Consider the following 27,142-nt stretch of genomic DNA (forward strand, 5'->3'; position numbering starts at 1 on the left):
CTTTCTCCCTCCAGAAATTGAAAAGAAATATTGGTTAACCCGTGGGACCGAAAGCAAATGCCCCGATTCTGCCAGCATGGCCAAAAAGTTTTCGCGCTGCGAATTATTTTCGAATAAAATGGTGGGTGTGTGTGCTGCTGCATTGTGCATTGTTTGCCTGCGAATTTCGGTGAGTGTTGCTATGTTTGCTGGGCCACCGCAGCTGTCAGCTGGCGAGATTGAAAGCGGCGAGGTATTTGCGAATGTTTCCATAAAAACAGCGGTTTTTATTTGCTTTTCCACAAGGCCCTAGCCAGAAATGGGTTTAGTCTGTAATGGGTTTTGAGTATTTGAATTAAAATAAGCAAGCATAAAGGCAGACTACAAAATGTCTGGTTGTAATTCAACGCAACTTCTTTAGATCCCTGAACATATGACTTAAATTATTTAACTAATCAAATTGCATTACCTTAAGAAGGAAGTTTTACATTATGCTTAATTTTCATATTTCTTAGTCCTCTTATTTTTAATTTAATTTTTTTTAATTTCTAAATTAAGGCAATGAGATTATTTTTCATTTTAGGTATAATCATTTGTATTTCTTTAAAGAAAATTAAATATAAATAATATCAACTTAATAATACAAATTTAAAAAACTAAAAATACTTCGCCAAAGTTTCTTATTGCAGCTTATAAAAACGGCAGCCTAAAAGTGTGCTAAGTTTTTTCAATGCTCAACCAGCTGACAGCAGGGCGTATACGTATGCGCGAGTTCTTAACCACTTTCGAAGCCTTGAACTTGTGACTTGGAGCTATCGCTAACGAATTTATATACTCTAACTAAGTGGTGCAACTATTTGAGTCGGTTATTCAGAGCACTCAACATTAAAAAGTAAAATACTTCAAATGTAGTGGGATTAATGTCCCGCGCTAAGCCAACACAAATGTAATATATAAATGCCTGCACTTTATAATTCCCCCTTTGTGGTTTCTTTTTGAAGGGTGTCTACCCATCGTCCTTTAGCCAAAGTCAAAGCCTTTCAGCTTTGTGGAAAAAAAGCTGATATCTCTGGGCGTCAAAAGGGAGCTTTGCACGGGCGACACTTGAGAGTGCCGTGAATGTCGTTTTAATAATTTATTTTGTGCGCACAGCGGGCTGCTCATTAACACAGAAACACACATAGGTGTGTGTGTGTGTTGGTGTTGGCCCACACACACTCACACCCACTCACGCACAGGACACGCACTTGGCAGGATCCTCGACGTCGATTCGGTCGGCTGACTGCTGCATATCACCTTAATTACAGGCAGCAGTCTGGGCGCAGTCAGACGGCAAATGGCAGACAAGCTAACAGCGTTTATGGTGGCCCAAATTGCCAGGACCCCGGATCCTTTGCCCCCCGAATCTCTGGCATATTGTCGCTGTCGTTACGCTTTAGCGATTCGCCACTGTACCAAACGCACACCCAGAGCAACGGATTCAGTTTGCACTCGACTGCTGATAAGCGTGCGATTCCTGCAGGGCCAAAAGACAGAAAGACAGACGCACACATCCTCATGGCCATGAATACATGCACCGTTGAGTTGCGTTTATATCGGGGCTTATGTTACGTCTAAGTGAAATTTAAGGACTCCACTCAACAACGTACCAAATCCCCACTATAGTTCGGTTTCGGGCCATGTGTGCGCTAGCGATTCGCATGATGAGTTTGCCTTCCACGGAAGCAGGAAGCCATCAAGGAGCACACACCTGCTCACGCCCCGCAGAAAGGGTACACAATCATACTCAATGAGTGTCGTCAGCTGGCAGGACACACAGATCAGGAATAAAGGCAGCTTCCACCTGCAACAGGACGTTGCCACTTACACAAACCACAGGCGCCAGAGGGCGGGTCTCGAAATAATAACCACCAGTGAGGGGAAGCCCGAAGGTTGGTGTACCTGTATAGAGGCCTTGGTTTTTGGTACAATTTGCTGGGATTTTAACCAGACAGTTTAAATTTCTATCTTCTGCATCTAGGGAATGTAATAGGATATCACAGAAATCACTAGGGCTTAAAAGTCACTTAAGAAGTGTCTAAAAGTATGCAACAATATATTTTAAGACTGGAAATCAAATGGATTTAATATAAAAGCCGAGGTCATTTTTTCACAACACACTTTTGGGCACATTTTTTAACTATTTCTATAAAATTCATTATGATATCGAAAAATTTCGTAGGTTAGATATATATTAGGACATTTTCCAGCGGAAAACTGATGATATCTTAATTAATACCAACTTTTACACTTATCTTATCTAGTTTTTATTGTCGGGTGTACTATTCCTGGTACCGGCGCCTAGTTTTCCCATCACTGAAAGACACCCATATTAGGCTGGTTCACAATGAGAGGACTTTCCATAGAACCAGGTCCAGACCGGGCCATTGTGCAACCACTTCATTTCGATTCTAATAACTCCAATTACAAATGGCGGATGGGATAAAACCATTGTGCATATGCCAGGGATCGGGGACTCGGGAAAGTGGGGATTCCATGAGTGTGGAAAACGGGTGCGGTTTGGTTTCACTTGCCATACGGCAATATGAGTGGGCGGTAAGTGGGTGGCTCAACTTGTTGCTGGACTTTATGACATGCCAGCCGCTTTATCCAGGCTATTATTTCAGGGATTTTATGTGAGAGGACAACGCACGAATGCGCAGGCAGTGGCCGGGATTTCAATGGTGAAAACGAGTAAGAGAACCCCACAGAACGGAAAGGTTCGGTTCCGCAGCGTGGAAATTGCCGAATCCTGCAATTAGGCTGCAAATGAGTTTTCCAGTTCACATTGGGAATTTGTCAGCAAAACAAATTTTTATTTCTCTACATGGATACTTAAAAGCTAGTTAATTTGCAAGTGAAATGGGAGTGGAAAGGATCTTCTTTTCCGATGAGATTGGCTAGGAAACGTTACCGTAGGACTTTCACTAGAGGACACTTTACTTAAGGCGGAAGCGACGCAGAGTGGGTGGCAGGTAATCCTGGTTAGAGATGACATTGGCGGGCAGGTACTCCGAGCTGGGAGCAGCGGGAGCAGCAGGAGCAGCTGGAGCCGAGCTGGCGGGGATTGAAGCAGCTGGCTGAGCGGGGGATGAGGCGAAGTTCAGGACTGGAGCACTACCCTCGTTGGAGATGCGGGACACTCCGGGCAGCTGGTTATACTGGTTCTGGATGGCCAGCTGGGCATTGGCCGCATCCTCGGGAGTCCTGTACTTGACGAAGTGCACCTCGGGCTTGTTGGTGGAGCTGGACTTCAGGGCATTGAGCTGCTTTGCCAAGTTGGACACATCGGATTGCTTGGTCAGCACATAGATGGCGGTCTGCTGCTGGGCGGATTGCTTGGCCAGCTGGAGGGCAGCCTGCTCGAAGCCCTGGTTTTCGGGAGCACGGATGAACACAACGCGGAGGTTCTTCTTCAGGGAGTTGGCGATCTGCTGGTTGCTGACACCCTCATCGTACTGCTCTTCGGGGGCGGCATAGCTGTAGAACTCCTTCTGGAACTCCTCTACCAAGGGTGCAATCTGTGGAGCCACAGGGGCCTGGATGGGCGACAAGTGGGGGGCTTCAATGGGCTGGGAAAGCACAGCCTCGCCACTCTGGACAGGCTGGAGCAGCTGCTGCTGGGGAAGTTCCCCAATCACCTGACCTGATCCAGGCAAAAAGGACAGACCCTCATCGGCATGGGCCACCGGCTGGTAGTTATAGCCTAGTTTATCAGCACTGCAACTGGCGGCCAAAAGACAAAAGACCTATATGGTATAGAAAACATGAGTGTTTTTCTGTTAAGATCCAATCCCCTAGGGACTTACGATAAAAGCGCGCATTTTGATGACTGGGAGCTACTTTCAATTGGAGCTGACAGGGGGAACTAATGTTGGATGGGGCTTGATCTGGCTTTTATAGTTGACCACAGATCATCTGCATTCACCCCTCCCACGAAAAAGCCCCTGTGTTTCTTCGACCAACTAAGAGAGAGATCCACTGTTTAGGAACGACCTTGCTGTTGATTTGATTTCGATGCTTTTCGATCGTCATTAAAATGCCCCGTCGTTTAAATATGCAAGCGTGTTCCCAGACCCATAGGCCTATCGCCGATCCACGATCGCTTGTCTTCGCTTTTGATTTAAATGCACTCTGCCATGGTTATAAATATGCATGGGTTGTATCAGGGACCGCGATTGCGAATGGATGCCACATTATCTAATTGATTTGTGTTTGCTGCGACAGGCCATAAAAAATCCCATCTGGATGGATGCTGCTGCGGCAGCCACTGTGTTGAAATGCTCGGAAAGTAAACGGCTACTGGCTTTGGCGATAATATCTGGCGGTCGGCCAGTTGGTGCTCCGCTTTTCGGTTTTCAGTTCGCCAGCCAGCTTAAGCCGGTAATTATAATTTTCATAATTTTCCACAAGCTCGCGCTTTTCACTGGGCTCGGGGTCGAAAACGTCAATCTCATTCGACGGTTCAGTTAATGAAGTTCTTTAACTAATTTAAACTTTTTCGGTATCGTTTGATGGCCAAGCCGAAATAAGAATTTAAATTGTGGAATAGCAGCTGTGTGGGTCGATGGGTTGCCAACAAATTATATCAGAAAGAAATTCTTAATTACAATTTTCCTTGGAAATTATTTTAGCTAGTCTGGAAATGGATCCCGAAATACAAGATGACAAAGAAATTTTCTATTAAAGTTATAACTTTTTTAAGGAGATTTAATATTAAAATACAATTATTTTTCCTTTCCTTTAAGTAATAATCTTGTTATAAACAGGTCATAATCTTAAACGATGGGGATGAAATTGTATTTTTTTAATCATAGCGAAAGCAACATCGGATAATACTTATGATCTTTTTAAAAAGTTAAGAGCCCTTTTTTTTAACGTAAAATATATTATTTTCTGTTGAGTTCTAATAATTTTTTATAGAGGATATAACTTAAAAATATTTTATTATTATTAACTTAATTTACTTTCATAATCGCTATTATTTTAGTAATATTAATAACTTCAATAAGTGCTTAAACAACACCCTTAAGAGAATCTGCTGAAGGCTGTGGACTCTCCTTGGCCGTATTTCCTGGGATTAGCCATGCAGATGACTCCAGCATTTGGCCACTCATGCTGGCTATTAGCCGTCCCGGCTGCATAGCAAAACTCTTACCAAAGTTGGTTGGGCCAAGAACAACAAACACAGGAAGAGCAGAGGCAGCAGCGCCAAAACTGCGCCTAATTTCGAAATGGCAGGCCAAACAAGCCAAGAGCCCCGAAAACGAAGAAAAGATTGGGAAACACGCAAACTTGGCAGCTGCTACAGCTGCTGGATGGAATCCGAGACTTGGACCTTGGACACACCTGTCCCGAAATTGCAGCAAGTCATGAGCTGCCTCCGGCCAGGATTCAGGATTAAAGCGCCTGGTTCCGAGATACCGCGAAATAAAAAACGAAGGTTTTTCGGGGGAATGGAATGTTGGAGCGGCAGCTTTGACGTGACTGGCAAAGTTTTTTGGCAGGCACCGCTAACGAGCGAAGCGGAGCTCGTCCTCCGCAGGATCCCAGGATCTCATGTTGCTCAAAAATGCTTAAACTAAAACTTGCTCAACAGATTTGCACTGGTGTAGGGGGTGGCCTTTTTACAACTGCACTTCGCCGTGTCATATGGCACTGGGTGTAGTGTAAGTGTGTGTTTGACCTTTGACACTAAAACAATTTGCAAAGCGAAATGATGTCAGCCCCAGTGTCCGTGTCCGTGTCCGTGTCCTGTCTATTCCGCACTCCCCCGCCCTGGCATAGTGGCGTAATTTAGTTGAAACATTCTTAAAGTACCGCCTGTCGTGAAATTCTCAGTTCTGGTGGGTTAGGGCTTGGGGGTTTCTAAGGGAGGGAGTGACAAACTCCCAGCGCAGCTCATTAAAAAGTTTTCCAGCGACATCCTCGTCGGCGACATTTGCTTAAGAAAACATTCGCTGGGCCTTCCCTGGTGGTTGGAGTCGGTTACCAACACCTTAATGATTATCCACGAGATACTTTGAAGATAATCCACAAAGTGTGTGCGGGGGACCCTGGGGGAATCTCAGAAGTAAAATGTTACGCTCTTAGGCTGAGTAATTAATTATTCATAATAGCAAAGCTATAGATAAACTGCCACCTTCTTTGCCATAACAACTAAATGTTTTTTAATTGAAATTTAAATTAAATTTGTTTACAAGAATTCGGCTTTCGTTGCGTTGAGTTATTTATGAGCAGCTCACTCTATAAATTACTGTGCAACAGAAATCAAAAAAAGTGTCTTTCATTAATTATTAATTTCATAGCAGCATTAACCGAACTAATTATTTTAAAATAGCCTTGCTATCAACACTGGCAATTTATTATTGTTGTGATTTAACTGCTGCTATCGATTGCTTTAGTCAACAGGGAAAAGCTTTTATTATTGCCATTAAAAATTCCAGACTTACGGATACAATTGACTTACATTTAACAATTTTTAATATTCCACGACTGTGAAATCAAGCTACTGAAAATATAATCAACAACAATTAAAATGAAACTGCAGGTTCATAAATGAAAAGTTTTCACAAACTGGTGAATATATTTATTGATTAAATATATAGGAACAGCTCAATTGATTTTACCTACTTAATTTAATTAACTTTTAAACAATCTTTGGCTCTAGCCTATAGTAATTAAGTTAACTAACGACGTTTTCCGGGTGGAAGATATTCCCGAAATAGGGCTTGTAGCTTGGCTGTTTCCAATTCACTGGCCTGCTCATGAGTCTCGTAATCTTTACTATCTTTGGGACGTATCTTGAAGATCACTGGAGTCTCAGTTGTTTGAGCTTTTAGCTGAATAACAGTGGCTTTTTCTATGGCATGATTGATAGTATTGCCCGGTAATCTATCGTAATCACTTCTCAAAGCACTCAGAGCTCTGGTTACATCTGCTGGAGTTCTGTATTTCACAAAGTGCACTGAGGGTTTTTCAGTGGACTGCTGTTGAATCAAAGCCTGCTGTTTGGCCAGAGCATCTGCATCCGCCTGCCGGTGGAGCACAAATATATCCAGTGGATTGTTAACCGCCAGTTGTTTCGCAGTCAGGGAAAATAGATTAGTCTCAGGTGTCTTTATGAACACCACCTGTTGCGGTGGGGAGAGCACCTGGGCCAGTTGCCTGGCCGATTGCCATGGAGTCTGATCCTGATCCTCCTCTGGAGGAGCGTCATAGGTAAAGTACTCAGTGGCCAATTTTCCTCCATTAATCACTTCATTTTCAGCTGGCAGATAAACATCTCCCAAGCCATAACTTGTTCCAAATAAGAACCCAAGTAACTGCAAGAAAATCACTAAGTTAACCTAAGTTTAACCTCAAGTTAAGTTAAGCTAACTTACCAACAAGGAGTACATGGCTCCGAAACTCCGCACCGGCACCGGATTTTTTGCCATTTTTACCCCTCGACGAGCTGCTCGGTTATAATCCAGTCCCAGCAACAAAACCATCCTTATATACGACACAAACAAATAGATGTCCGAAAGTAAGCTGACTTCTCGGCTGCGTCGTCTCTCGTTATGATTATATTTTATTTTATTTCGTTTTTTTGCATTTGATATTTTTTCTTCTCTTTAAAAGATTTCTGCAAACGTTTGCTCTGGTTTTGTGCTGCTCCGATTATCCATGTTAATGTCGTTCAATTTTGAAATGCAAATTTTATCAGAGGGTTTGCAAGAGCCCAACAGACCCCAAAACAAAAGGCAAATTCCGTACGAAAACAGAAGTATGGTTGTGCGTTTGACCCGTTGTGCCTGGCTTTAACTTGAATTTAATTCGCATAAAATTTACAAATGAGCTCCCAATTTGAATTAGTTATAAAATATTTTCATATGTGCTCGCCAATGGGGCCCCATGTCCCATTGTTGTCGCCTGTCATAGTCGAAGCCATTTGTTTTGACTACCACATAGCAATATTTAAAACCCTGAGGCTTACACCTCCGCAGCTCCACTTTCACTCGGCCTGGTATTTTTACGGCCGACGTTTTATGGCTACCGATTTGTTAATTTACACGTCATTTTGATGGTTTTTTATTTTGCGGGTCTCTCTTCAGCTTATTTTTTCTAAGCCTATAGGCCTAAAATCTCTGATAAGCAGCTTACCGAAATTAACAACTCCAGCTGAAGAAAAAATACACACAGGTGGCAATATTCATTGATAGATCTTGGGCTTTATTTGCAGCTATAACTAGTTACCCCTAGGGGCAGTCTTATGGTAATCTAATTTAATGTCTTAATTAAGAAGTTAGAGCATCAGTCGTTTTCCTGGGTTCGGAGAGGGAAAAACCATGCGACTTCCTGACCTATGGCGCTCATTGGCTCGGAAATCAAAACGCCTTGATCTGGCAGAGCGATAGTCAGCCTGGGCATTGTTATAACTATCTGAAAGATCTTGTTGAGCTTCAGGAACAGGTGGAAGATCTATATGTCCTATAGCAGAGGCTCCAGCTGAGGCTCCTGCGGCATTGTAGCCCTGGGAAATGGAGGAGTAACTAGGCAAGGGTGGCAGATAACCCGATTGTGGTTGGTAAGTTGATTGTTGGACAGACTGTGGGTAACCCTCTTGGGATGCCGGATACTCCCCAGGCTGAGGATCCTCCCCGTACTGCGGCTGCTGCTTGGGGTAATAACCCAAAGATGAGGCCTTCGAAGCCTGTGGAATCGCAGATCCTCCGCCATATTGGGCCTGAATATATTGTTGGGCCTGAGCAGCCTCCTCCTCCGTTCTATATTTCACAAAATGAACCTGTGGCTTGTGTTTCCTTTGGCTTTTCAGGGCACTTATTTCACTGGCCAGTTCATTGACATCCGTTTGTTTGTTCAAAACATAAATAGCCGTCTTATCCTCCGTAGTTTGCTTGGCCAGGGCACTCAGGGCACCCACCACAGCCTTGTTTTCCGGGGCCTTGATAAACACCACCTGTAGGTTCTTCTGACCAAGAGATGCTAGCTTGGATTCCACCAAGTTTGCCTCCTCCGTGGAATCATAGGGAGCCTCAAAGGCATAGAAATGCTTGTGGAAATCAGCATTCTCCTGGTAGTGATTTCCCGCTTGGTTGGGATACCTTTCCTCAGCCAAAGCAGCTTCATTTCCATAGCTATTCACTGGTGATCCATAACTATTCTGTTGGTACTGGTAACCCAGCTCCGCTGAACAGCCAGCCAAAAAAGTGAGAAACTAGGACAGATTTTATTAGCTTTAAACCTGGCTAAATTCCAGACCTAATCTCACCAATATTCCCAGCATGATATAACCACAGCGAAGAGCAAAAAACATTTGTCAGACAATCCCGAGCAGACAAAGCGTTTTATAATATTTTTTGCCCTCCAAAGTGGTTTGCTAAAGATCGCCAATTTGGGATAACCTCCTAGCTTATAAGGTAAGGTTCAATGTCGTCTCCAGCAAAAGTGTTACAAAATTCGCATGATTCCCCCGAAGAGATTACAAAACTCTTTTATATTAACAATATTTTATTTTGGAGACATCTCGAAATTCGAAAGATTTACAAACTAGGCAACATGGGTGTTGTAGGAATCGTTGATGGGGGTCACATGGGTCAGTCTGAGTTTTGGGTAACCTATTGGCGGAACCGCAGGACCGAAGCGGGCAGGTAGGAGCTACCAGGAGCCGAGGGGGGAGCCACCTGGTGGACAGCCGGCTGCGAGGCGAAGTTCAGGACGGGAGCAACTCCTCCATTCTGGATGGTGGAGGATCCGCCCAGCTGATCGTACTGCGACTGGATGGCCTGCTGGGCATTCACTGCATCCTGGTTGGTCCTGTACTTCACAAAGTGAACCTCGGGCTTGTTGTTGTTGTTGTTGCGGATGGCATTCAACTTGTTGCTGAGATCCCCGATGTCAGCCTGCTTGTTCAGGACATAGATGGCGGTCTCCTGCTGACCAGCCTGCTTGGCCAGAGCCACTGCAGCGTTCTCCAGGCCAGTGTTCTCGGGTCCCTTGATGAAGATCACGCGGAGAGCCCTGTTCAAGGAGCCGGAAACCTGCTCGGAGCCAGCTGGTTCGTTGAAGTCACCTTCGTCGGCGGTGTAGGTGAAGAACTCCTTCTGGAGCTCAGCCTGGGGAGCCACATAGCTGCTGGCTACGGGAGCAGAAGGAGCAGGTTCGGGGGCAGCAGCAGGGACATAGGTCTCGGCAGGGGCATCCTGGCTAGCAGCCACCGCAGGAGCGGCGTAACTGGAACCCGAAGGAGCAAAGGATGTGGCAATGGGAGCCGAGGCTGCAGGCTGGTAGTTGTAGCCACTCCTGGCACTCACGGCAGCAACAAGGCAAAGGGCCTAAAAAGGATTTAAAAGAAGGATTAGTTTTAGTTACTCATATTAAAGATCCTTGATCTTGAGTTTCTAAAGTAGTATACTTACAATAAGGACGCGCATCTTGTTGATTTTTGGTGTGTAGGTGGATAACTCCGCTTGGTTAGCTGAATCGAAGGCAAGTATGTTAAACTCCAAGACGCCCACGACTTTTATGCGAAATCACTGCAGTTTGCAACTCTTTTCTTTTAGTTTTTTTTTACCATCATTTGGTTTTTTAATTGGTTGTCTTGATTGTCTTTGATTTTGCACCTCATTTCGAGCATCGCTCCCTCATCAGCCGATCTTCAGTTTGACCAATTCCCTTTCGCTTTTTGTCGCCGACTTTTGGCCCCTGTTATCTATTAACTTGGCTATAATCCATTGCTGTTTTTCGTTTTTTCTACTTAATCATCGGGTAAGCATAATTTTGTATGATTTTTCTAAACAAACGTCGACGACTTTTCTGCTTATGCTAATCATTCGTATAGTGGGTGCTCTTGAAAAGAGCTGTCGTTGACCACTTTGGCTCTTTGTTATTGGCCATTCATCCGGCCACGCTGTTATCACTCATACATTATGTATTTCGTATGCCGTCTTGGTTCCGTCTTGCAGTTGCCATAAATTTGAGCGCTAATAGTTTGTCTAACCTTTTACTTCACGCAGATTAACATTTTAATTATGATAAAAAATTTTCGTCGATTGTTTTGGCGCTGAGATGGTAACATTTCCCCCCAAAACATGTAAATTTTTATTGATTTCCACTTGTATTCCATTTTGGCGCCAACGCTTTGGAATTTTTATGGCCACTCGGGGCATGCCATAAACGCCGAGCTGGGCAATTTCTCACCCGATGGGTTTGGAGTGAGTGGATCCATCAAAAATCTTTGGCCCAGTTCCCACAGCCAGGGCAGATATAGTCGAGATTAGGGTAAAAAAGGAATTGTATTTGAGCGGTTCGTTCGACAAATCAATAGATAACACAACAAGTCAACAAAAGGAGCAGCTAGGAGCCACATGGCACATCCTACTTGCGGAAACGCAGGCGACGCAGCACCGAGGAGGGCAGGTAGGAGTTCTCGGGGATCTGGGCCTGAGCCTGACGCACTGGACCCGCGGAGGCGAAGTTCAGGGCATTGGCCACGCCACCATCATGAGCCTGAGAGGATCCTCCCAGCTGGTCGTACTGCGACTGGATGGCGCGCTGGGCGTTGGCAGCATCCTCGGGAGTCCTGTACTTGACGAAGTGCACCTCGGGCTTGTTGTTGGCATTGCTGCGGATGGCGTTCAGCTTCTGGGCAAGATCTCCGATGTCGGCCTGCTTGTTCAGGACATAGATGGCGGTCTCCTGCTGGGCAGCCTGCTTGGCCAGAGCCAGGGCGGCGTTCTCCAGGCCACGGTTCTCGGGTCCCTTGATGAAGACCACACGGAGTCCCTTGTTCACGGAGCTGGCAACGCGTTCCAGGGCTTGGGGCTCATCGAAGTCCTCCTCGTTGGCGGTGTAGGTGAAGAACTCCTTCTCAAGCTCGCCAGAGGGAGCGGGGGCGTTGTAGGAGACGGGGGCGCTCAGACCAGCAGATCCCAGGGAGGAACCCAGACCAGATCCCAGGGAGGAACCCAGACCAGATCCCAGGGAGGATCCCAGACCAGATCCAAGGGAGGATCCCAGGTCGCCGCCCAGACCGCTGTCCAGGCTGCCGAAGTTGCTGCCGCCGCCCAGGCCGCCCAAGGAGCCACTGCCTCCTCCCAGGCTCAGGGAGCCACTGCCGCCACCCAGGCTGTGGGAACCGCCTCCCAAGGAGCCAGATCCGCCGCCCAGGCTCAGGGAGCCGCTGCCAGGAGCAAAGGACAATCCCGAGGAGGAGTGGCCCACTGGCTTGTAGTTGTAGCCCAGCTTGTCGGCGGAGGCGATGGCCACGAGGCACAGGACGATGAAGGCGCGCATCTCTGGGCTTGAGGTTCTAGTTGGAGCTCTGAAGTCGAAGTCGGAAGTCAGAATGATGTCGAGCTGAGCCGCCGGGCCATTTATATGGCCAGGTCGATGAGGCCGGGGCGTCAATCAGAACAGCCAGATGTCAGCGTGCTGGAGATCGCGATAAGGTTCGCATTGTCAGCGGGGCCTAACCTGTTTCTCAGTTTTTCTGTAGTTCAGTGTTTCTGTTTCTGTTTCTGTTTTTCCACTTGGCGGCTTTTAAAATTGGTTTTTAGTCTTTGGCCAGAAGCTGCGGCGTTGGCGGCGGCGTTGATTAAAATTTGATGAACTTGCAGCTACGGACAAACAAAATTTTTATGCAAATCAGGGCGACAAAGGGCTGGAGCTCCAAATTGCCCGACTATGCAGTAGCCATATTCTTTTGTTCGCCCATTTTGTTATGCAAATCGAGGCTGGGGTTTGATTGAAAGTAAGCCTCCCTGGCCCTCCGCTTTTCGGGCTAATTTCCCAGCTTAATAATTTTAAATTGCTCGAGCCATTGTCAACTGATTTCAGATGTCCAATGCCCGATGTCCCCATGCAATTTGTCAAGTTTAGAGTGCCATCTCAATTCCGAACCGCGAAGTGCGTGGGTATTGTGGGCAGCCAAGTAGCCAAGATAGCCGATAAGCTATATGTTATACACGAGACTATACAGATTATCATAAAACATCGGAAGGGCAGAGAAAACATCTTAGGTTTCCGCTCATTTGCAATTTTCACAAACAGCTCTGACGCACGGACTCATAATTCAAAGCATGGCGAACCCGTTTTGCGAATACCAAAGCTCTGAAATATATTTCGAGCCTAGGAATGTTAAGCCCAGAAGATCCGCTAGTCAAATTCACAATTTACATTAACAAACAAATTTATTTCGTCTTAATATCTCAACAATAACAGAGGAATTCCTAGAAGGAACTTAGAACTTAGAACCTCAGGCGGCGTAGAATGTTGGCGGGCAGGTAGGAGCTTCCTGGAGTGGCAGGGGGCACATACGAGGAGATGGGGGCGGTGGCCTCCGGGAGGAACTGGGCGGGCGCCTGGTTGCTGGCAGCGTGGGCGAGAGCGGGCTGGGAAGCGAAGTTCAGGGTGGAGGCCACGCCGCCATCTTGAGCTTGAGAGGATCCTCCCAGCTGGTCGTACTGACCTTGGATGGCGCGCTGGGCGTTAGCCGCATCCTCGGGAGTCCTGTATTTCACAAAGTGAACCTCTGGCTTGTTGTTGTTGTTGTTGCGGATGGAGTTCAGCTTGTTGGCCAAGTCACCAATGTCGGCCTGCTTGTTCAGGACATAGATGGCGGTCTCCTGCTGGGCAGCCTGCTTGGCCAGAGCCAGGGCGGCATTCTCTAGTCCCTTGTTCTCGGGTCCCTTAATGAAGACCACGCGAAGACCCTTGTTCACGGCATTGGACACCTGATCGGAGGCAGCGGGATCGTAGAAGTCACCCTCATCGGCGGTGTAGGTGAAGAACTCCTTCTCCAGTTGGGCCTGAGGAGCAGCGTAGTTGGGGGCAGCCACCGACTGGGATCCCTCCAGGGAGTCAGCAATGGAGAAGGGTCCCGCGGCAAAGGATGAAGGACCGGCGGCAAAGGATGAGGGACCGGCGGCAAAGGATCCACTGGGTCCAGCCGAGAAGGCAGGTGCATCACTGCTGGCCGCTCCCGAGGGCTGGAAGCTCAATCCCGAGGAGGAGTGGGCCACCGGCTGGTAGTTGTAGCCCAGTTTGTCGGCTCTGGCCAAAACGGCGAGGCACAGGCAAAGGACCACGGAGAACTGACGCATGTTGAGTGGGTGAGGTGGTTGCGGAATTTGATGCTGGTATCAGATGATTCTTTGGCTTTTATGCAGATGATAGCCGCAGCAATGCAAAGCGCTCTGCATAAAGCGTTCTAATTACAGTCCAAAAGCCACCCAGATCAGGCAGAACCACCCCAAGCCCGCGAAGAGCTAAATTATGCAAGCCAAGCGGGCGGCTGCTGCACCGTGTGAGGTCAACTTTGCGGCTCGAAAGGAAGAGGCAGGTATTTTGAGCCATATATGAGTCGGCGCCATAAAACTCATATTAAATTCAATATGCTGCCTTAATCAATAATTCGCGTATTCTTCTACGCCGCCTTTTTGGCCAGTGTTGTGTGGACCAACCTTGCCAATTTGGAATTTTCATGTAGCTGTATCGTTTGAAATCAATAAAAATCTGGCTATAAAAAAGAGCTGCGAAGCATCGTAAACCCCATTTGGGGCAATTTTGGTTAGGTGCCTTGTTACGCTTCTCATGGATATGGTTGTGGATCGGAATGCGAATCGGAAATCTGGATGGGTTGGTGAGAAGTGTCGCCCAAATCGGTCGGAGAGCGAACAAAACGTTTGACAGGCCGTTTCACATGCAAATGAGGCGCGCCTAGTCGAATTTTCTGCTGCCAAAAATAAATATTTTAACGATTCGCCAAATTATTATTGCCTTATTCAGCGGCTTTGTCTTGTTTTTTAACGTTCGCTGCTTTATGCAAATGTTGCGGGTGGAGGCGACCTTCCATCCGCCGGAAGTTGAAGACCAGCCTCATCGCTAAATATAGCCGCCATCTTTTTCTGCTTACTATATCATATTGATTGCCTAGGCCGATCGCTAATTAACAACTGCACTGCTTCGCCTTGTCAGCGCCGAATCAGATAATTCGATAATTGGTCTCTTAATAAATTACTTGGCGCCATCAGATTTGGCAATCCGAATCAGACAATCCGAACCCCCTTAAAAACTGGCCAATTCTGGCTAGCTGCTAATTTGCATGCCGCCTTACGCAGAGTCGAGAAACTGCCAAATAATATTTGCAACCTCAGCAGCAGCGTGACGAATCATAAAAATATATAAATATAAAGAAACCGCATTTTAATCTCTTATTTATGCATTTTTAAGTCAAATTTGAACTCTTCATAATTCATATGGCCGCATAGTGCAGCCGAAGAACTGAATCTTGCACCTATAAAAGCCAAGATGTCGGCGAGATAAGTCAGTAACCAATCATCGTTGCAATCCAAACAATCACCATGCGATCCTTCCTCGTCCTTTGCCTCGTGGCCATCGCCTCCGCCGACAAACTGGGCTACAACTACCAGCCGGTGGCCCACTCCTCCTCGGGATTGAGCTTCCAGCCCTCGGGAGCGGCCAGCAGTGATGCGCCTGTCTTCTCGGCGGGACCCAGTGGATCCTTTGCCGCGGGTCCCTCATCCTTTGCTGCGGGTCCCTCATCCTTTGCCGCCGGTCCCTCATCCTTTGCCGCCGGTCCCTCATCCTTTGCTGACTCCCTGGAGGGATCCCAGTCGGTGGCTGCCCCCAACTACGCTGCTCCTCAGGCCCAACTGGAGAAGGAGTTCTTCACCTACACCGCCGACGAAGGTGACTTCTACGATCCCGCTGCCTCTGATCAGGTGTCCAATGCCGTGAACAAGGGTCTCCGCGTGGTCTTCATCAAGGGACCCGAGAACAAGGGACTGGAGAACGCCGCCCTGGCTCTGGCCAAGCAGGCCGCCCAGCAGGAGACCGCCATCTATGTCCTGAACAAGCAGGCCGACATTGGTGACTTGGCCAACAAGCTGAACTCCATCCGCAACAACAACAACAACAAGCCAGAGGTTCACTTTGTGAAATACAGGACTCCCGAGGATGCGGCCAACGCCCAGCGCGCCATCCAGGGTCAGTACGACCAGCTGGGAGGATCTTCCCAGGCCCAGGATGGCGGCGTGGCCTCCACCCTGAACTTCGCGTCGCAGCCAGCTCCCCGGGAAAGTGTTTCCGCCAGTGCTCCTGGAGCCAGCTACCTGCCCGCCAACATTTTCCGTCGCTTCCGTCTCTAAGCGAAAAGAGATAATTGTTTGATTTGTTGCCTAGTTATCATGTTGCTTTATTCTATAAATAAATCGAAAACTTAAAAGTAATCCGAACTGATTGTATTTTTCATCATCTCCTCCTCATCGAATCTGAGTTCTGTTCTGCAGATTAATTAATTTGATTGATATTTATTTCTTGTTCCGCGGAGTCACAGAAATCACATTGGCTGGTATCCGGTTGGAACTTGTATACAATTTGTATATACTTATATTTAAGTATATCTTTATTCAAACCGAATTTAAGCCCAAGGGATTTCTGGAAGAAGTATAAACTACAAGAAATGAAAATATGATTTAAGAGTTAATAAAAAATTTTATGCTTCATCTCATAAGAGCTAACAATTTACTTTATTTTTTAATGTAAATTATTTTGTTGTTTATTTTAAAACAAGAATAAGATTGCCTATATTAATGAATATTCTAAATTTCTGTAGTACTTATGTGCCATTGCACAAAAAATAAATATTTTTAAAAATATGATTTTGTTTTCTTACTCTTAAAATTCAAATATTTGCAAGTATACTCATTAAAGGTGTTTTCACATCGGACAGATAGGAAAGAGTATTAAAATATGCTTGACGTCATCTTTAAAAACTATGAATATTAATATATAGATTGAAAAACCTTCAGTTCATCCGCAAAGCTTAGATGACTTAGCATTCTGGTTTTCTATTACTTTGTTATGGCAAAGACTTATATTATAAATATATTATAAAGATATTCACGTTCTGTGTCAAAAAAGGATATATTCTCATTTAAATATATTCATCTCTCAAATTGCTATTCCCATTTTTATATTTTTGACACCTCCATAAGGAGACAATTTGTATACTGACGCAACCCGACGCTTCTGACGCTTATATAGGGAATCTTCGTGGAATTCCCAGGCTATTTTGAACAGGTTCCTCCAAAGTTCAAAGCAATCTTCCGACATTCTTTCTGGCTTTGAACCCCTAACTAAAAAGTTGCTTGAAATTCTAGACCCACTTTCGATGGCGTTAGCGAAAAAGCGACAAACAGAGAACGCCGAGAAATCATAAACTATCAATGGAATCAGCATACGACTATGCATAGATTAAGCTTTTATCGATTCGTAGGCGGAACTCCAAGAATGCATCACATTGTGTTCGACTTTAACGACCGCCAGAACATTTATAGACGGGCTCTTACTTTTTTTCGAAAACGGGTTTAATAGTTTTGCAGCCTTTTCCCCAAATCGAATTCCGGGGCAGTTTTTAGCCCGGCCAAGAATAGATCGCGGCGCCATGAACCGGTTGAGAATTTGGCTTTTGCAATTGGGCAGAAAGTCTGGGGTCGAGAATGTTAGGATAGTTTTGCATAATCATTTCATAAGCGCACCGCTTTGCATAAAAAACTAGTTGAGTTATGGAGCAACCCGACGGGAATGGTGTCGGTTATTGTTCTAAGTCGGTTCTAACTACGCCGAAATGGGTATAAAAGCCGCTGGCCTCAGTCTCAGGATTCAGTCTTGGCCTTTGCCTGTTCAGCACACCCAGCCTAAAAAACAGAAATCATCTTAACCATGCGTTTCCTGATCGCCTTCTGCCTGATTGGCGCCGCCTGTGCCCAGTACAACTATGGAGCGGGATTCTCTGGAGCCGCCTCCGATAATGTTCCCAGCTACGCCGGTGGCAACAGCGGTTTCGGTGGTGGTGACTCCTACGATGGAGCGGCCAGCAGCCCGGACTACTCGGTGTCCAGCGAGCTGAACAAGGAGTACTACACCTTCGAGGCCGACGAGAGCCAGTTCGAAGATCCTCTGGCCGCCCAGAAGATCGCCGGCTCCGTGAACAAGGGTCTCCGCGTGGTGTTCATCAAGGGACCCGAGAACCGTGGCCTGGAGAACGCTGCCCTGGCCCTGGCCAAGCAGGCTGCCGAGCAGAGGACCGCCATCTATGTCCTGAACAAGCAGACCGACATTGGAGATCTGGCCAACAAGTTCAACGCCGCCCGCCAGAATGCCAATCAGCGCCCGGAGGTGCACTTCGTCAAGTACAGGACTCCCGAGGATGCGGCCAATGCCCAGAAGGCCATCCAGTCTCAGTACGACAACCTCGGAGGATCCAGCCAGTCCTTCAACGGCGGAGTGGCCAATGCCATCAACTTCGCCTCCCAAGGAGCTGCCCCCGCCCGCCATGGCAACAACTACTCACCTCCTGCCGCCGCCACGAGCAACTCCTACCTGCCCGCCAACATCCTGCGTCGTCTGCGCATCCGTTAAGGACCAAAAATGAAACTGACAGTTGTTAAATGTGTTCTAGAAATGTAATAAAATAAAAACGAAAACGAAAATCGATATAAACCAATACATTTTGTTTTTTAATACAAACGCGAGTTCTTCAGGAAAGGGGCAAATGTTCCAGTGGATATAAAATTATCGTTTCAGATCCGAAATTTTGCTAAATAATTGTTAATTTTAAAATACTTTCACTAATACATCAAAACATTTTAAGTTTTAAGAAAATTAAGATCTGTTAAACCTATTCCCCTAAGTGAAAACTGACATAGGGAATTCATGTTTCTATATGAGATCAGTGATCAGGGAGATCTCAGTTCACATATGTGATTAATGCCAGGCTCTATTTTGAGTATCTTAGATCTAGATAATCTTCTATGTTTCTGGCTTTGTCAGCGGCTATTGCATTTTTATGCCCATGTTGTTTGTTTTTTTTATCGCTTTTCCTTATAATAACATTTATGCAAAGTTGAATTGCTCTGCGAGCCCGAACAAAAGCCGATCGCTGCCTACTTTGTAGGCGGAAAAAACATTTAGCAGCATTTCAGCGCTTTGTCTTCGAGAAGCTGCGCCGCCAGCTTCGAAGTTGGGTTAGTATAAATATTAACCGCCGCCGTGGTCAAAGGCAGAAGCAATTTGTGCTCCGAACCAAGAGAACCAACCAGCAAACCAAACTTAAGATGCGCGCCTTCATCGTAAGTGGTTAAAGCCAGGATTTTCTGGGATGTTAGAACTAATGGATAATCCTCGATTCCTGTAGGTCATGTGCCTGGTGGCAGTCGCCTGCGCCGATAAGCTCGGCTACAACTACCAGCCCGTGGGCCACTCCAGCTCCGGACTGTCCTTTGCTCCAGGAAGTGGCAGCATTGGAGGAGGATCTATTGGAGGAGGATCCCTTGGAGGCGGTTCCCTTGGAGGTGGATCCATTGGAGGAGGTTCCATTGGAGGAGGATCCCTAGGAGGAGGCTTGATTGGAGGCGGTTCCATCGGTGGTGGCTCCCTCGGAGGTGGCCTCGACTCCGGTCTTGGTGGCTTGAGCGGTCTTGGTGGCCTGGGCGGTGGTGACGCCCTGAGCGCCCCTGTCTCCTACAACGCCCCCGCTCCCTCTGGCGAACTCGAGAAGGAGTTCTTCTCCTACACCGCCAACGAGCAGGACTTCGATGAGCCCCAGGAACTGGAACGCGTTGCCAACTCCGTGAACAAGGGACTCCGTGTGGTCTTCATCAAGGGACCCGAGAACCGTGGCCTGGAGAACGCCGCCCTGGCTCTGGCCAAGCAAGCTGCCCAGCAGGAGACCGCCATCTACGTCCTGAACAAGCAGGCCGACATCGGTGATCTTGCCCAGAAGCTGAACGCCATCAAGAGCAACTCCAACAACAAGCCCGAGGTGCACTTCGTCAAGTACAGGACTCCCGAGGATGCTGCCAACGCCCAGCATGCCATCCAGTCGCAGTACGACCAGCTGGGAGGATCCTCTCAGGCCCACAACGGTGGAGTGGCCTCCGCCCTGAACTTCGCCTCCGCTGGTCCCGTCCAGAAGGCTCAGGCCCAGATCCCTGAGAACTCCTACCTGCCCACTTCGGTCTTCCGTCGTCGTTTGTAAACACTTCCTAACGACTTCGTGATGAAGCCGTAGCCTTCCTTGTTAAAACTTATTGTTGAAATCTATTGATAAATAATATAAAAATTGAAAACCAAGCTATTCTTGCATATTCTTTTTGTGGTTCTTGACAAATGTGTGTGAGTAATCAAATAGAGCTTTAGATCTAGGGTGTATCATAAGCTTTGCACCTCACGAATCATAATATGCCTTCAAATTTATCATTAGTAACATTATACATTTATTTTAGGACCTAGTGGTTAGACATTAACACACATTTGTCTTAAGATTTTATGGTTTCTGTTTCTTTTAAATACTATTTTATCAAACTACCGTTTATAAGACCTATTTACATTAAACAAAATGTATAATTCATTAAGGAAATTAAATGCATTACGCTTGGCGTGCATCATAATACAATACTTTTTATCCTAGGGGATATTTAAGTATTCCTAAAGCCCACTTGACCTGATGACCTTGACGTTAAGTATTTTTTATAACAATTATTTTTGTTTTATCATATGTCCTTGGATAGAACAAAAATATTTGTTATTAAAAATACTTAACTTAACTAACATATATATTAGAAAAAATGTTGACAAAAAAAATTTAAGTTCTTCCGCATATTTTTAATATAGGCTAGGTTTATTAAAACAAAAGATGCAAAATATTACCTAATGACGTATGGTGTCCACCGCTTTTAAAATAAGTTTCCTTATAAATAAATAACATATGCAAAAAAAACCGAATCAATGACCTGGGGGCGGCATTTCAAACACCTCATTAGACGGATTGCTAAATTTAGCGCTTGCATCAGGCCCATAAATCAGAACTAAACAGATGTGTCGACAACGATTATGACGACTAAACGATTGTCGTTGGGGTCGGAAAACCCAAGTGCAGCTGTCCTACATAAAACAAGCTCCTAGCCTTGCCGAAGAATTTGTGAAAAATATTTTATTTATTTAATATAATGCCTAATTATGACCCATCTGCATGCTAAACTCATTCCGATGTGCTCGCGACGTATTAGTTTTATAATTTCATATGAATTCTTGTAAAATATTGGACGAAACTCGAAATATTTGAATAACCCACAGCGTCGGTGTCTCACTGCCCATTCAAACGCAACGAAAAAATTCCACACCGAACATTAAAAAAACCGAGGAAGCAAAAACCTTTGTAGGCGGCAAAACACACTGGCTTCAAAGAGATCTCCGTGCATCGCAGACGCCGCAGCGGCGGTATCTTTTTGTCTTTATCAGCCTCCAAGATGGATTTGTATAAATAATAAAGATCGCTCCTAGCCAGAGACACAAGCAAATCGTACTCCAAAAGCAAAAGAACCAGCTAAAATCAGCTCAAGATGCGCGCCTTTATCGTAAGTAGAGCGGGTGAAAGGATTCCAAGGATTATACAAAAGGATAACACCTATATTATGCTCTATAACAGGTCATGTGTTTGGTGGCAGTCGCCTGCGCCGATAAGTTGGGATACAACTACCAGCCGGTGGGTCACTCCAACTCGGGACTATCCTTTGCTCCAGGAAGTGGCAGCATTGGAGGAGGTTCCCTTGGAGGAGGTTCCCTTGGAGGAGGCTCCCTTGGAGGAGGATCCATTGGAGGAGGTTCCATTGGAGGAGGTTCCCTTGGAGGAGGCTCCCTTGGAGGAGGCTCCCTTGGAGGTGGTTCCCTTGGAGGTGGTTCCATTGGCGGAGGACTCGATTCCGGTCTTGGTGGCTTGAGTGGTCTTGGTGGCCTGGGAGGTGGTGATGCTCTAGGCGCCCCTGTCTCCTACAACGCCCCCGCTCCGTCTGGCGAGCTCGAGAAGGAGTTCTTCTCCTACACCGCCAACGAGCAGGACTTCGATGAGCCCCAGGAACTGGAGCGTGTGGCTGGATCCGTGAACAAGGGTCTCCGTGTGGTCTTCATCAAGGGACCCGAGAACAAGGGACTGGAGGATGCCGCCCTGGCTCTGGCCAAGCAGGCTGCCCAGCAGGAGACCGCCATCTATGTCCTGAACAAGCAGGCCGACATCGGAGATCTTGCCCAGAAGCTGAACGCCATCAAGAGCAACTCCAACAACAAGCCCGAGGTGCACTTCGTCAAGTACAGGACTCCCGAGGATGCTGCCAACGCCCAGCGCGCCATCCAGGGTCAGTACGACCAGCTGGGAGGATCCTCTCAGGCTCATGATGGTGGCGTGGCCCCCGCCCTGAACTTCGCCTCCGCCGGTCCCGTCCAGCGGGCCCAGGCTCAGATCCCCGAGAACTCCTACCTGCCCACCTCGGTCTTCCGTCGCCTGCGCTTCTAGAAAGGCTCCCCCCTTGGACTTTTAACACTTAAGCTATAAATATGGACTGAAGAACTCCATCTTCTTGTTACACGTTGTTGACTAATGCATAATTACACCAATAAATTTGAAATTTAAAAACGAAAATCCCAAACAAAGGTCTTCTTTATACCATAAAGTGTTTTATAGAGTGGCATTTTTATTGCTCCTTGGCCATAGAAGCTAATGGTGCATTAAATCCGCCTTGCTCGGCTAGTTTAAATATAAACAGTGCCCTTCAGACTATAAATACCGAGGTATCGAATAGACGACATCAAGATAAGGAAGGTAGATCAAAGCAGGTTTCCTTTATGAGTTTCACCAAGCATTTCAGATTCCGTCTAACTTTCCATACAAATCGCTGGACTAATTTTCTGACATAGTCTCCAAGTCGCATGCCGCCGAATTAATCGTCTACAAGATTAGACCCACCCACTAGGCATTAATATCGGGGCAACCATTAATATCCGACTCCCGACTCGAACTCAGGAACTGGTTCCCCGGCGACGACAGCTCAAGGTCGCTGAGATGACAGCCACTGTTAGGTGACCTGGTTTCCAAAGTCCGTGAGTGCGTGTGTCACGTACAATTAGAAAGGAATCTCAAGTGCAAGACCCACATATGAAGGCAATGAAGATTTATGCCCAATCGAAACCTGATTAGCCATAAAAACGAAATCTAACCATTAATTTTATTAAGCTGACGATCACTTTTTTGTTGAAATCATTAACAAATAAGCGGTTCTGTATACATATTCAGGCAAATATAACAAAACAATCGGTTGGGGTTTTGTTTTTGGTGCATATATTATAAGCCAATTATGGGTGAATCACGATGGTTCGGAAAACGACTGGACTCGCACTCTCGAAATCGGAATCGCATCTCAAAAGTCGGCACGACTGAAGCTACCTTTTGCCCAAAACAATGTGTTAAATGTGTTAAGAGCGAAATTATGTTAGCAGATTAACAGCATTCCGAAAACCCGATGGCCAATAGCCACTGGCCATTCACGATTCAGAGCTCACGACGATTGGTGAGCGGAGATCGATGATGAGGAGCCCCGAACCCCGACCACTTAGACGGCTCAATTGACTAGATTTTCTAGTCTAATTTTAAACGCCGCCGCGTTGGCGGTATAAAAGGTAGATAATGAATGCCATATTATTCATTCCCCTAGAACACTTTGTGGGCGATAGGTCTATAATATGCGTGCTCTTATTATTCTAAGCATTGTGGCGGCGGCCAGTGCCGGAAGTTTGTCCGGATATAATTACGGACAGGGAGCAACGACCAGTATTGGCGGAGGTGGTGGATCTTTAAGTCCTGCACTTTCGGGACCCGTGAGCTACAATGCCGTTCCCCAGGCTGGAGCCACCAAGGAGTTCTACAGCTTCTATGCCAATGACGCCGACTTCGAGGATCGCGAGGGCCTGCAAAGGGCTTTGGCCACCATCAAGAAGAATGTCCGTGTGATCTTCATCAAGTCCCCAGAGAACCGGGGCTACGAGAATGCCGTTCTGGCCCTGGCTAAACAGGCTGCCCAGCAACAGACCGCCATCTATGTGCTCCACAAACAAACCGATATTAACGAGTTGGCCCAGAAATTCAATGCCGTGCGCCAGAATGCCAACAAGAAGCCCGAGGTGCACTTCGTCAAGTATAGGACTCCAGAGGATGCGGCCAATGCCCAGAAGGCCATTCAATCGCAGTACGATCAGCTGGGCGGATCCAGCCAGTCCATCAACGGAGGAGTGGCCAATGCCATCAACTTTGCATCCCAAGGAGCTGCTCCTGCGAGAAGCGCCCCACAACAGGCTCCCCAGAGCAACTACTTGCCCGCCTCCATCCTCAACCGCCTTCGTCACTAGTCAGTCCCCTTGTTATACCTTGTTGTCGAATAAAAATTATTTAGTTTGTTTACGTGAAACACTATGTCGTTTTGTTCCTAGTTAAACCATCCCAAATTTTAGTTCTGCACTGCAATAAGTAAATATTGAACAAACTTCATAACAGATCAATAACAAAAACACGTTCAATGTTTCGTAGGGATAATATTTTACCTATAAGTTTTGAGTTGAGATCTCCACACTTAAAATATTTCCTATTATCGTAAAAAATTTTAAATGTTGTACCCAAAAAAATATATGTCATATGATAGATATAAGAAGAGAACATTAATACATTTTAATATATGTACTTGTATGATATGATATAAATAAACTATACTCTTTTAATCTAAAAGTAACGTGTATATAAGGAACAGCCATGGGAACCCCAGTATGTATGCAACATATTTTCTTAAATCTAAAACAAAGGCATTGGAATGTTTAGAAACTTCAGTTAGTGAATGTAAAGAAACCAAGTTAAGTTTTAAACAAATAAGTACGTCGACTGTCTTCAGCTCAATTTTCAAACTGTAATTCCTAGAATGCATTAAACGGTTTTGAGTTTTGATATATTAAAATGCCAAAGATTTTTTTCTTCTTCTTGTTGTTTTCGCTTTCAAAGTTTGAAAGAAAAATATTTCGCGGGAATAAATCTCAACTTGCCAAGTTGCTTCGCCCATTAAAAAGGGCGAGCAAAGTTTTTGGTTGTTAAAAAAACGCACTACCAAGTAGTAAATTGGTTTAAAATTTAAGAATTGAATTTATTTAAGCATTAGTCAACAATAACTAGGATTTAAAATCAGTCGAAGATCGCTGGCGTATTTTCGATTCGCTGAGGAACAAAAAGGAGCGACTTAGACGCGACGGAAGACCGAAGAGGGCAGGTAGGAGTTGTCGGGGTTCTGGGCGGCGGCCTGACGCACTGGGCCGGCGGAGGCGAAGTTCAGGACGGGGGCGACACCGCCGTTGTGGGCCTGGCTGGAGCCTCCCAGCTGGTCGTACTGACCCTGGATGGCGCGCTGGGCGTTGGCGGCGTCCTCGGGAGTCCTGTACTTGACGAAGTGCACCTCGGGCTTGTTGTTGTTGTTGCTGCGGATAGCGTTCAGCTTGTTGGCCAGATCTCCAATGTCGGCCTGCTTGTTCAGGACATAGATGGCGGTCTCCTGCTGGGCAGCCTGCTTGGCCAGAGCCAGGGCGGCGTTCTCCAGTCCCTTGTTCTCGGGTCCCTTGATGAAGACCACGCGGAGGGCCTTGTTCAGGGCGGAGGAGACCTTCTCCAGCTGCTGGGGCTCATCGAAGTCCTGCTCGTTGGCGGTGAAGGTGAAGAACTCCTTCTCCAGCTCGGCGACGGGGGCAGGGGCGTTGTAGGAGACGGGGGCGCTGAGGGCTTCACCACCACCGATGCTGCCAATGCTGCCACCACCAATGCTGCCCAGACCAGCGCCGCTGGCAATGCTGCCTCCCAGGGAGCCACCTCCCAGAGAGCCTCCATAGCTTCCGCCTCCAATGCTTCCTCCTCCAATGCTGCCAATGGAGCCTCCTCCAATGCTGCCAATGGAGCCTCCTCCAATGCTGCCAATGGATCCACCTCCAATGGATCCTCCTCCAATGCTGCCACTGCCAGGAGCAAAGGACAGTCCGGAGCTGGAGTGACCCACGGGCTGGTAGTTGTAGCCGAGCTTATCGGCGCAGGCGACTGCCACCAAGCACATAACCTGTATACAGATAAACAACCATTATAATCCTTGCTTTCGTATCCTTTGGAGAGTCACTCTTCATCGTCCACCGATCTTTGCCATACTTACAATAAAAGCACGCATTTTGAATTTAGTTCTTTGACTTTGACCACTCGGCTGTGTCTGACGTTTGCAACACCGAAAGGTCCAATATTTATACGAAAACCAACGATTGGTGTCACTAGACTGCGCTCAAGTTCAGTTCAGACTTACCACTCTTGTTTTTGTTGGCTTGGAGCATTTTTTGGTAACTTCTTCGGCAGCTTTTGTCTCTTGAAATGCTATCCACCTTCGAAGAGACGTCGCTGGTGCGATAAAACAATGGCCAAGTCGCCGTGAACAAAGCGCATCGATATCTTGCCGCCCTATTCTTGCAAATGCTCGTCGTCGTCTTTATGCAAATATATTCCCCCCTAACTCGTAGTACCATCGATCCGAAAAATATATGCGGGCAGAAGACCTAGACCCATCAGCGTTGTAATCCAAAAGAGCAGGCCAGAAAGCTGAAAACTCGTTTGGCAAAAGCCACTATAAATGGTCATGCTTTCAGTAAATGAAATGATTTTCTTCATATTTTTTATATGCTAAAACATTTGGCGGAGAGCAGCGGAAACGAGTTCGAAAACGACTCGGTTTTTCTACACTTTTTAGTTGGTCCAGCCGCATATTTCTAGCTGGGAATTCCCAGCGATTATTGCGTCCCCCTTTGGTATTTGGAATGTATGGCACATGTATGGTATTTGGATATAGGGTTTGGGCTTGGGTATGGGTTTGGCCATTCGATATGAGGCGTTGGGCGCAACAATAGCTCCAAAACGGATAGAAATCAATTTTCGCCAGCCTTTTTTGCGCATCCATTCATTCATATCCATACATCCATCTATTAGTCCGGCCATCCATCTGTCCGGTGCTCTTCGCCCGACCATTTAACCTGTGGCAAAAGCACGGATTTGCTAAATAGAAGCCATAAAGTTAACAACCGTTGCGACCTTGAGGTTTTTTTCTCCTTTTTTTTACTGTTGACCAGCACCCGAAGCTACTCGGAATTCGGCGGTAATCAGCTGGCGCCAGGCGTCCATTTAATCTGATCAGCGATTATCACGTTTTTC

The 27,142-nt window shown here is 46.4% G+C and overlaps 12 protein-coding genes across 13 annotated transcripts; 5 read left to right on the forward strand and 7 right to left on the reverse strand.

Annotated features, from left to right (window-relative positions):
- Nucleotides 1-2,806: 2,806 nt before the first annotated feature.
- Nucleotides 2,807-3,876, reverse strand: LOC119556784. Its single transcript, XM_037869223.1, has 2 exons — nt 3,828-3,876; nt 2,807-3,767 (listed from the first exon to the last, which is right to left on the reverse strand). Exons 1-2 carry the CDS (start codon nt 3,840-3,842, stop codon nt 2,958-2,960), a joined length of 825 nt encoding a protein of 274 aa, XP_037725151.1. The 5' UTR covers nt 3,843-3,876; the 3' UTR covers nt 2,807-2,957.
- A 2,831-nt stretch (nt 3,877-6,707) lies between these two features.
- LOC119563507 lies at nt 6,708-7,457 on the reverse strand. Its single transcript, XM_037876953.1, has 2 exons — nt 7,404-7,457; nt 6,708-7,343 (listed from the first exon to the last, which is right to left on the reverse strand). The coding sequence occupies exons 1-2, from the start codon at nt 7,455-7,457 to the stop codon at nt 6,708-6,710; spliced, it is 690 nt and encodes a 229-aa protein (XP_037732881.1).
- Nucleotides 7,458-8,305: 848 nt separating this feature from the next.
- On the reverse strand, nt 8,306-9,337 carry LOC119563509. Its single transcript, XM_037876954.1, has 2 exons — nt 9,293-9,337; nt 8,306-9,238 (listed from the first exon to the last, which is right to left on the reverse strand). Exons 1-2 carry the CDS (start codon nt 9,335-9,337, stop codon nt 8,306-8,308), a joined length of 978 nt encoding a protein of 325 aa, XP_037732882.1.
- Nucleotides 9,338-9,552: 215 nt separating this feature from the next.
- Nucleotides 9,553-10,493, reverse strand: LOC119559409. Its single transcript, XM_037872484.1, has 2 exons — nt 10,440-10,493; nt 9,553-10,355 (listed from the first exon to the last, which is right to left on the reverse strand). The coding sequence occupies exons 1-2, from the start codon at nt 10,452-10,454 to the stop codon at nt 9,639-9,641; spliced, it is 732 nt and encodes a 243-aa protein (XP_037728412.1). The 5' UTR covers nt 10,455-10,493; the 3' UTR covers nt 9,553-9,638.
- An 803-nt stretch (nt 10,494-11,296) lies between these two features.
- Nucleotides 11,297-12,346, reverse strand: LOC119556499 (pupal cuticle protein 36a). The gene has a single exon (XM_037868762.1). The coding sequence runs from the start codon at nt 12,313-12,315 to the stop codon at nt 11,398-11,400; it is 918 nt and encodes a 305-aa protein (XP_037724690.1). The 5' UTR covers nt 12,316-12,346; the 3' UTR covers nt 11,297-11,397.
- A 922-nt stretch (nt 12,347-13,268) lies between these two features.
- On the reverse strand, nt 13,269-14,123 carry LOC119560931. 2 transcript variants are annotated; one of them, XM_037874678.1, is made up of 2 exons: nt 13,372-14,123; nt 13,269-13,311 (listed from the first exon to the last, which is right to left on the reverse strand). In XM_037874678.1, exons 1-2 carry the CDS (start codon nt 14,121-14,123, stop codon nt 13,269-13,271), a joined length of 795 nt encoding a protein of 264 aa, XP_037730606.1. The 2 variants fall into 2 exon arrangements, with proteins under 2 accessions (XP_037730606.1, XP_037730598.1); XM_037874670.1 differs by having other exon boundaries at nt 13,269-14,123.
- A 1,260-nt stretch (nt 14,124-15,383) lies between these two features.
- Nucleotides 15,384-16,190, forward strand: LOC119560508. The gene has a single exon (XM_037873986.1). It carries the CDS (start codon nt 15,384-15,386, stop codon nt 16,188-16,190), a length of 807 nt encoding a protein of 268 aa, XP_037729914.1.
- A 1,576-nt stretch (nt 16,191-17,766) lies between these two features.
- On the forward strand, nt 17,767-18,465 carry LOC119556073. The gene has a single exon (XM_037867895.1). It carries the CDS (start codon nt 17,767-17,769, stop codon nt 18,463-18,465), a length of 699 nt encoding a protein of 232 aa, XP_037723823.1.
- A 650-nt stretch (nt 18,466-19,115) lies between these two features.
- Nucleotides 19,116-20,178, forward strand: LOC119556077 (keratin, type I cytoskeletal 10). Its single transcript, XM_037867910.1, has 2 exons — nt 19,116-19,175; nt 19,241-20,178. The coding sequence occupies exons 1-2, from the start codon at nt 19,161-19,163 to the stop codon at nt 20,081-20,083; spliced, it is 858 nt and encodes a 285-aa protein (XP_037723838.1). The 5' UTR covers nt 19,116-19,160; the 3' UTR covers nt 20,084-20,178.
- Nucleotides 20,179-21,419: 1,241 nt separating this feature from the next.
- On the forward strand, nt 21,420-22,512 carry LOC119556689 (glycine, alanine and asparagine-rich protein-like). The gene is made up of 2 exons (XM_037869088.1): nt 21,420-21,461; nt 21,533-22,512. The coding sequence occupies exons 1-2, from the start codon at nt 21,447-21,449 to the stop codon at nt 22,391-22,393; spliced, it is 876 nt and encodes a 291-aa protein (XP_037725016.1). The 5' UTR covers nt 21,420-21,446; the 3' UTR covers nt 22,394-22,512.
- A 1,104-nt stretch (nt 22,513-23,616) lies between these two features.
- LOC119558541 lies at nt 23,617-24,279 on the forward strand. The gene has a single exon (XM_037872019.1). It carries the CDS (start codon nt 23,617-23,619, stop codon nt 24,277-24,279), a length of 663 nt encoding a protein of 220 aa, XP_037727947.1.
- A 754-nt stretch (nt 24,280-25,033) lies between these two features.
- Nucleotides 25,034-26,145, reverse strand: LOC119556184 (keratin, type II cytoskeletal 3). The gene is made up of 2 exons (XM_037868129.1): nt 26,103-26,145; nt 25,034-26,012 (listed from the first exon to the last, which is right to left on the reverse strand). The coding sequence occupies exons 1-2, from the start codon at nt 26,115-26,117 to the stop codon at nt 25,152-25,154; spliced, it is 876 nt and encodes a 291-aa protein (XP_037724057.1). The 5' UTR covers nt 26,118-26,145; the 3' UTR covers nt 25,034-25,151.
- Between the last annotated feature and the right edge of the window lie 997 nt (nt 26,146-27,142).

This window comes from Drosophila subpulchrella, chromosome 3R (assembly GCF_014743375.2).
Source record: "Drosophila subpulchrella strain 33 F10 #4 breed RU33 chromosome 3R, RU_Dsub_v1.1 Primary Assembly, whole genome shotgun sequence".
In the NCBI taxonomy this organism is placed as follows: Eukaryota; Metazoa; Arthropoda; class Insecta; order Diptera; family Drosophilidae; genus Drosophila; species Drosophila subpulchrella.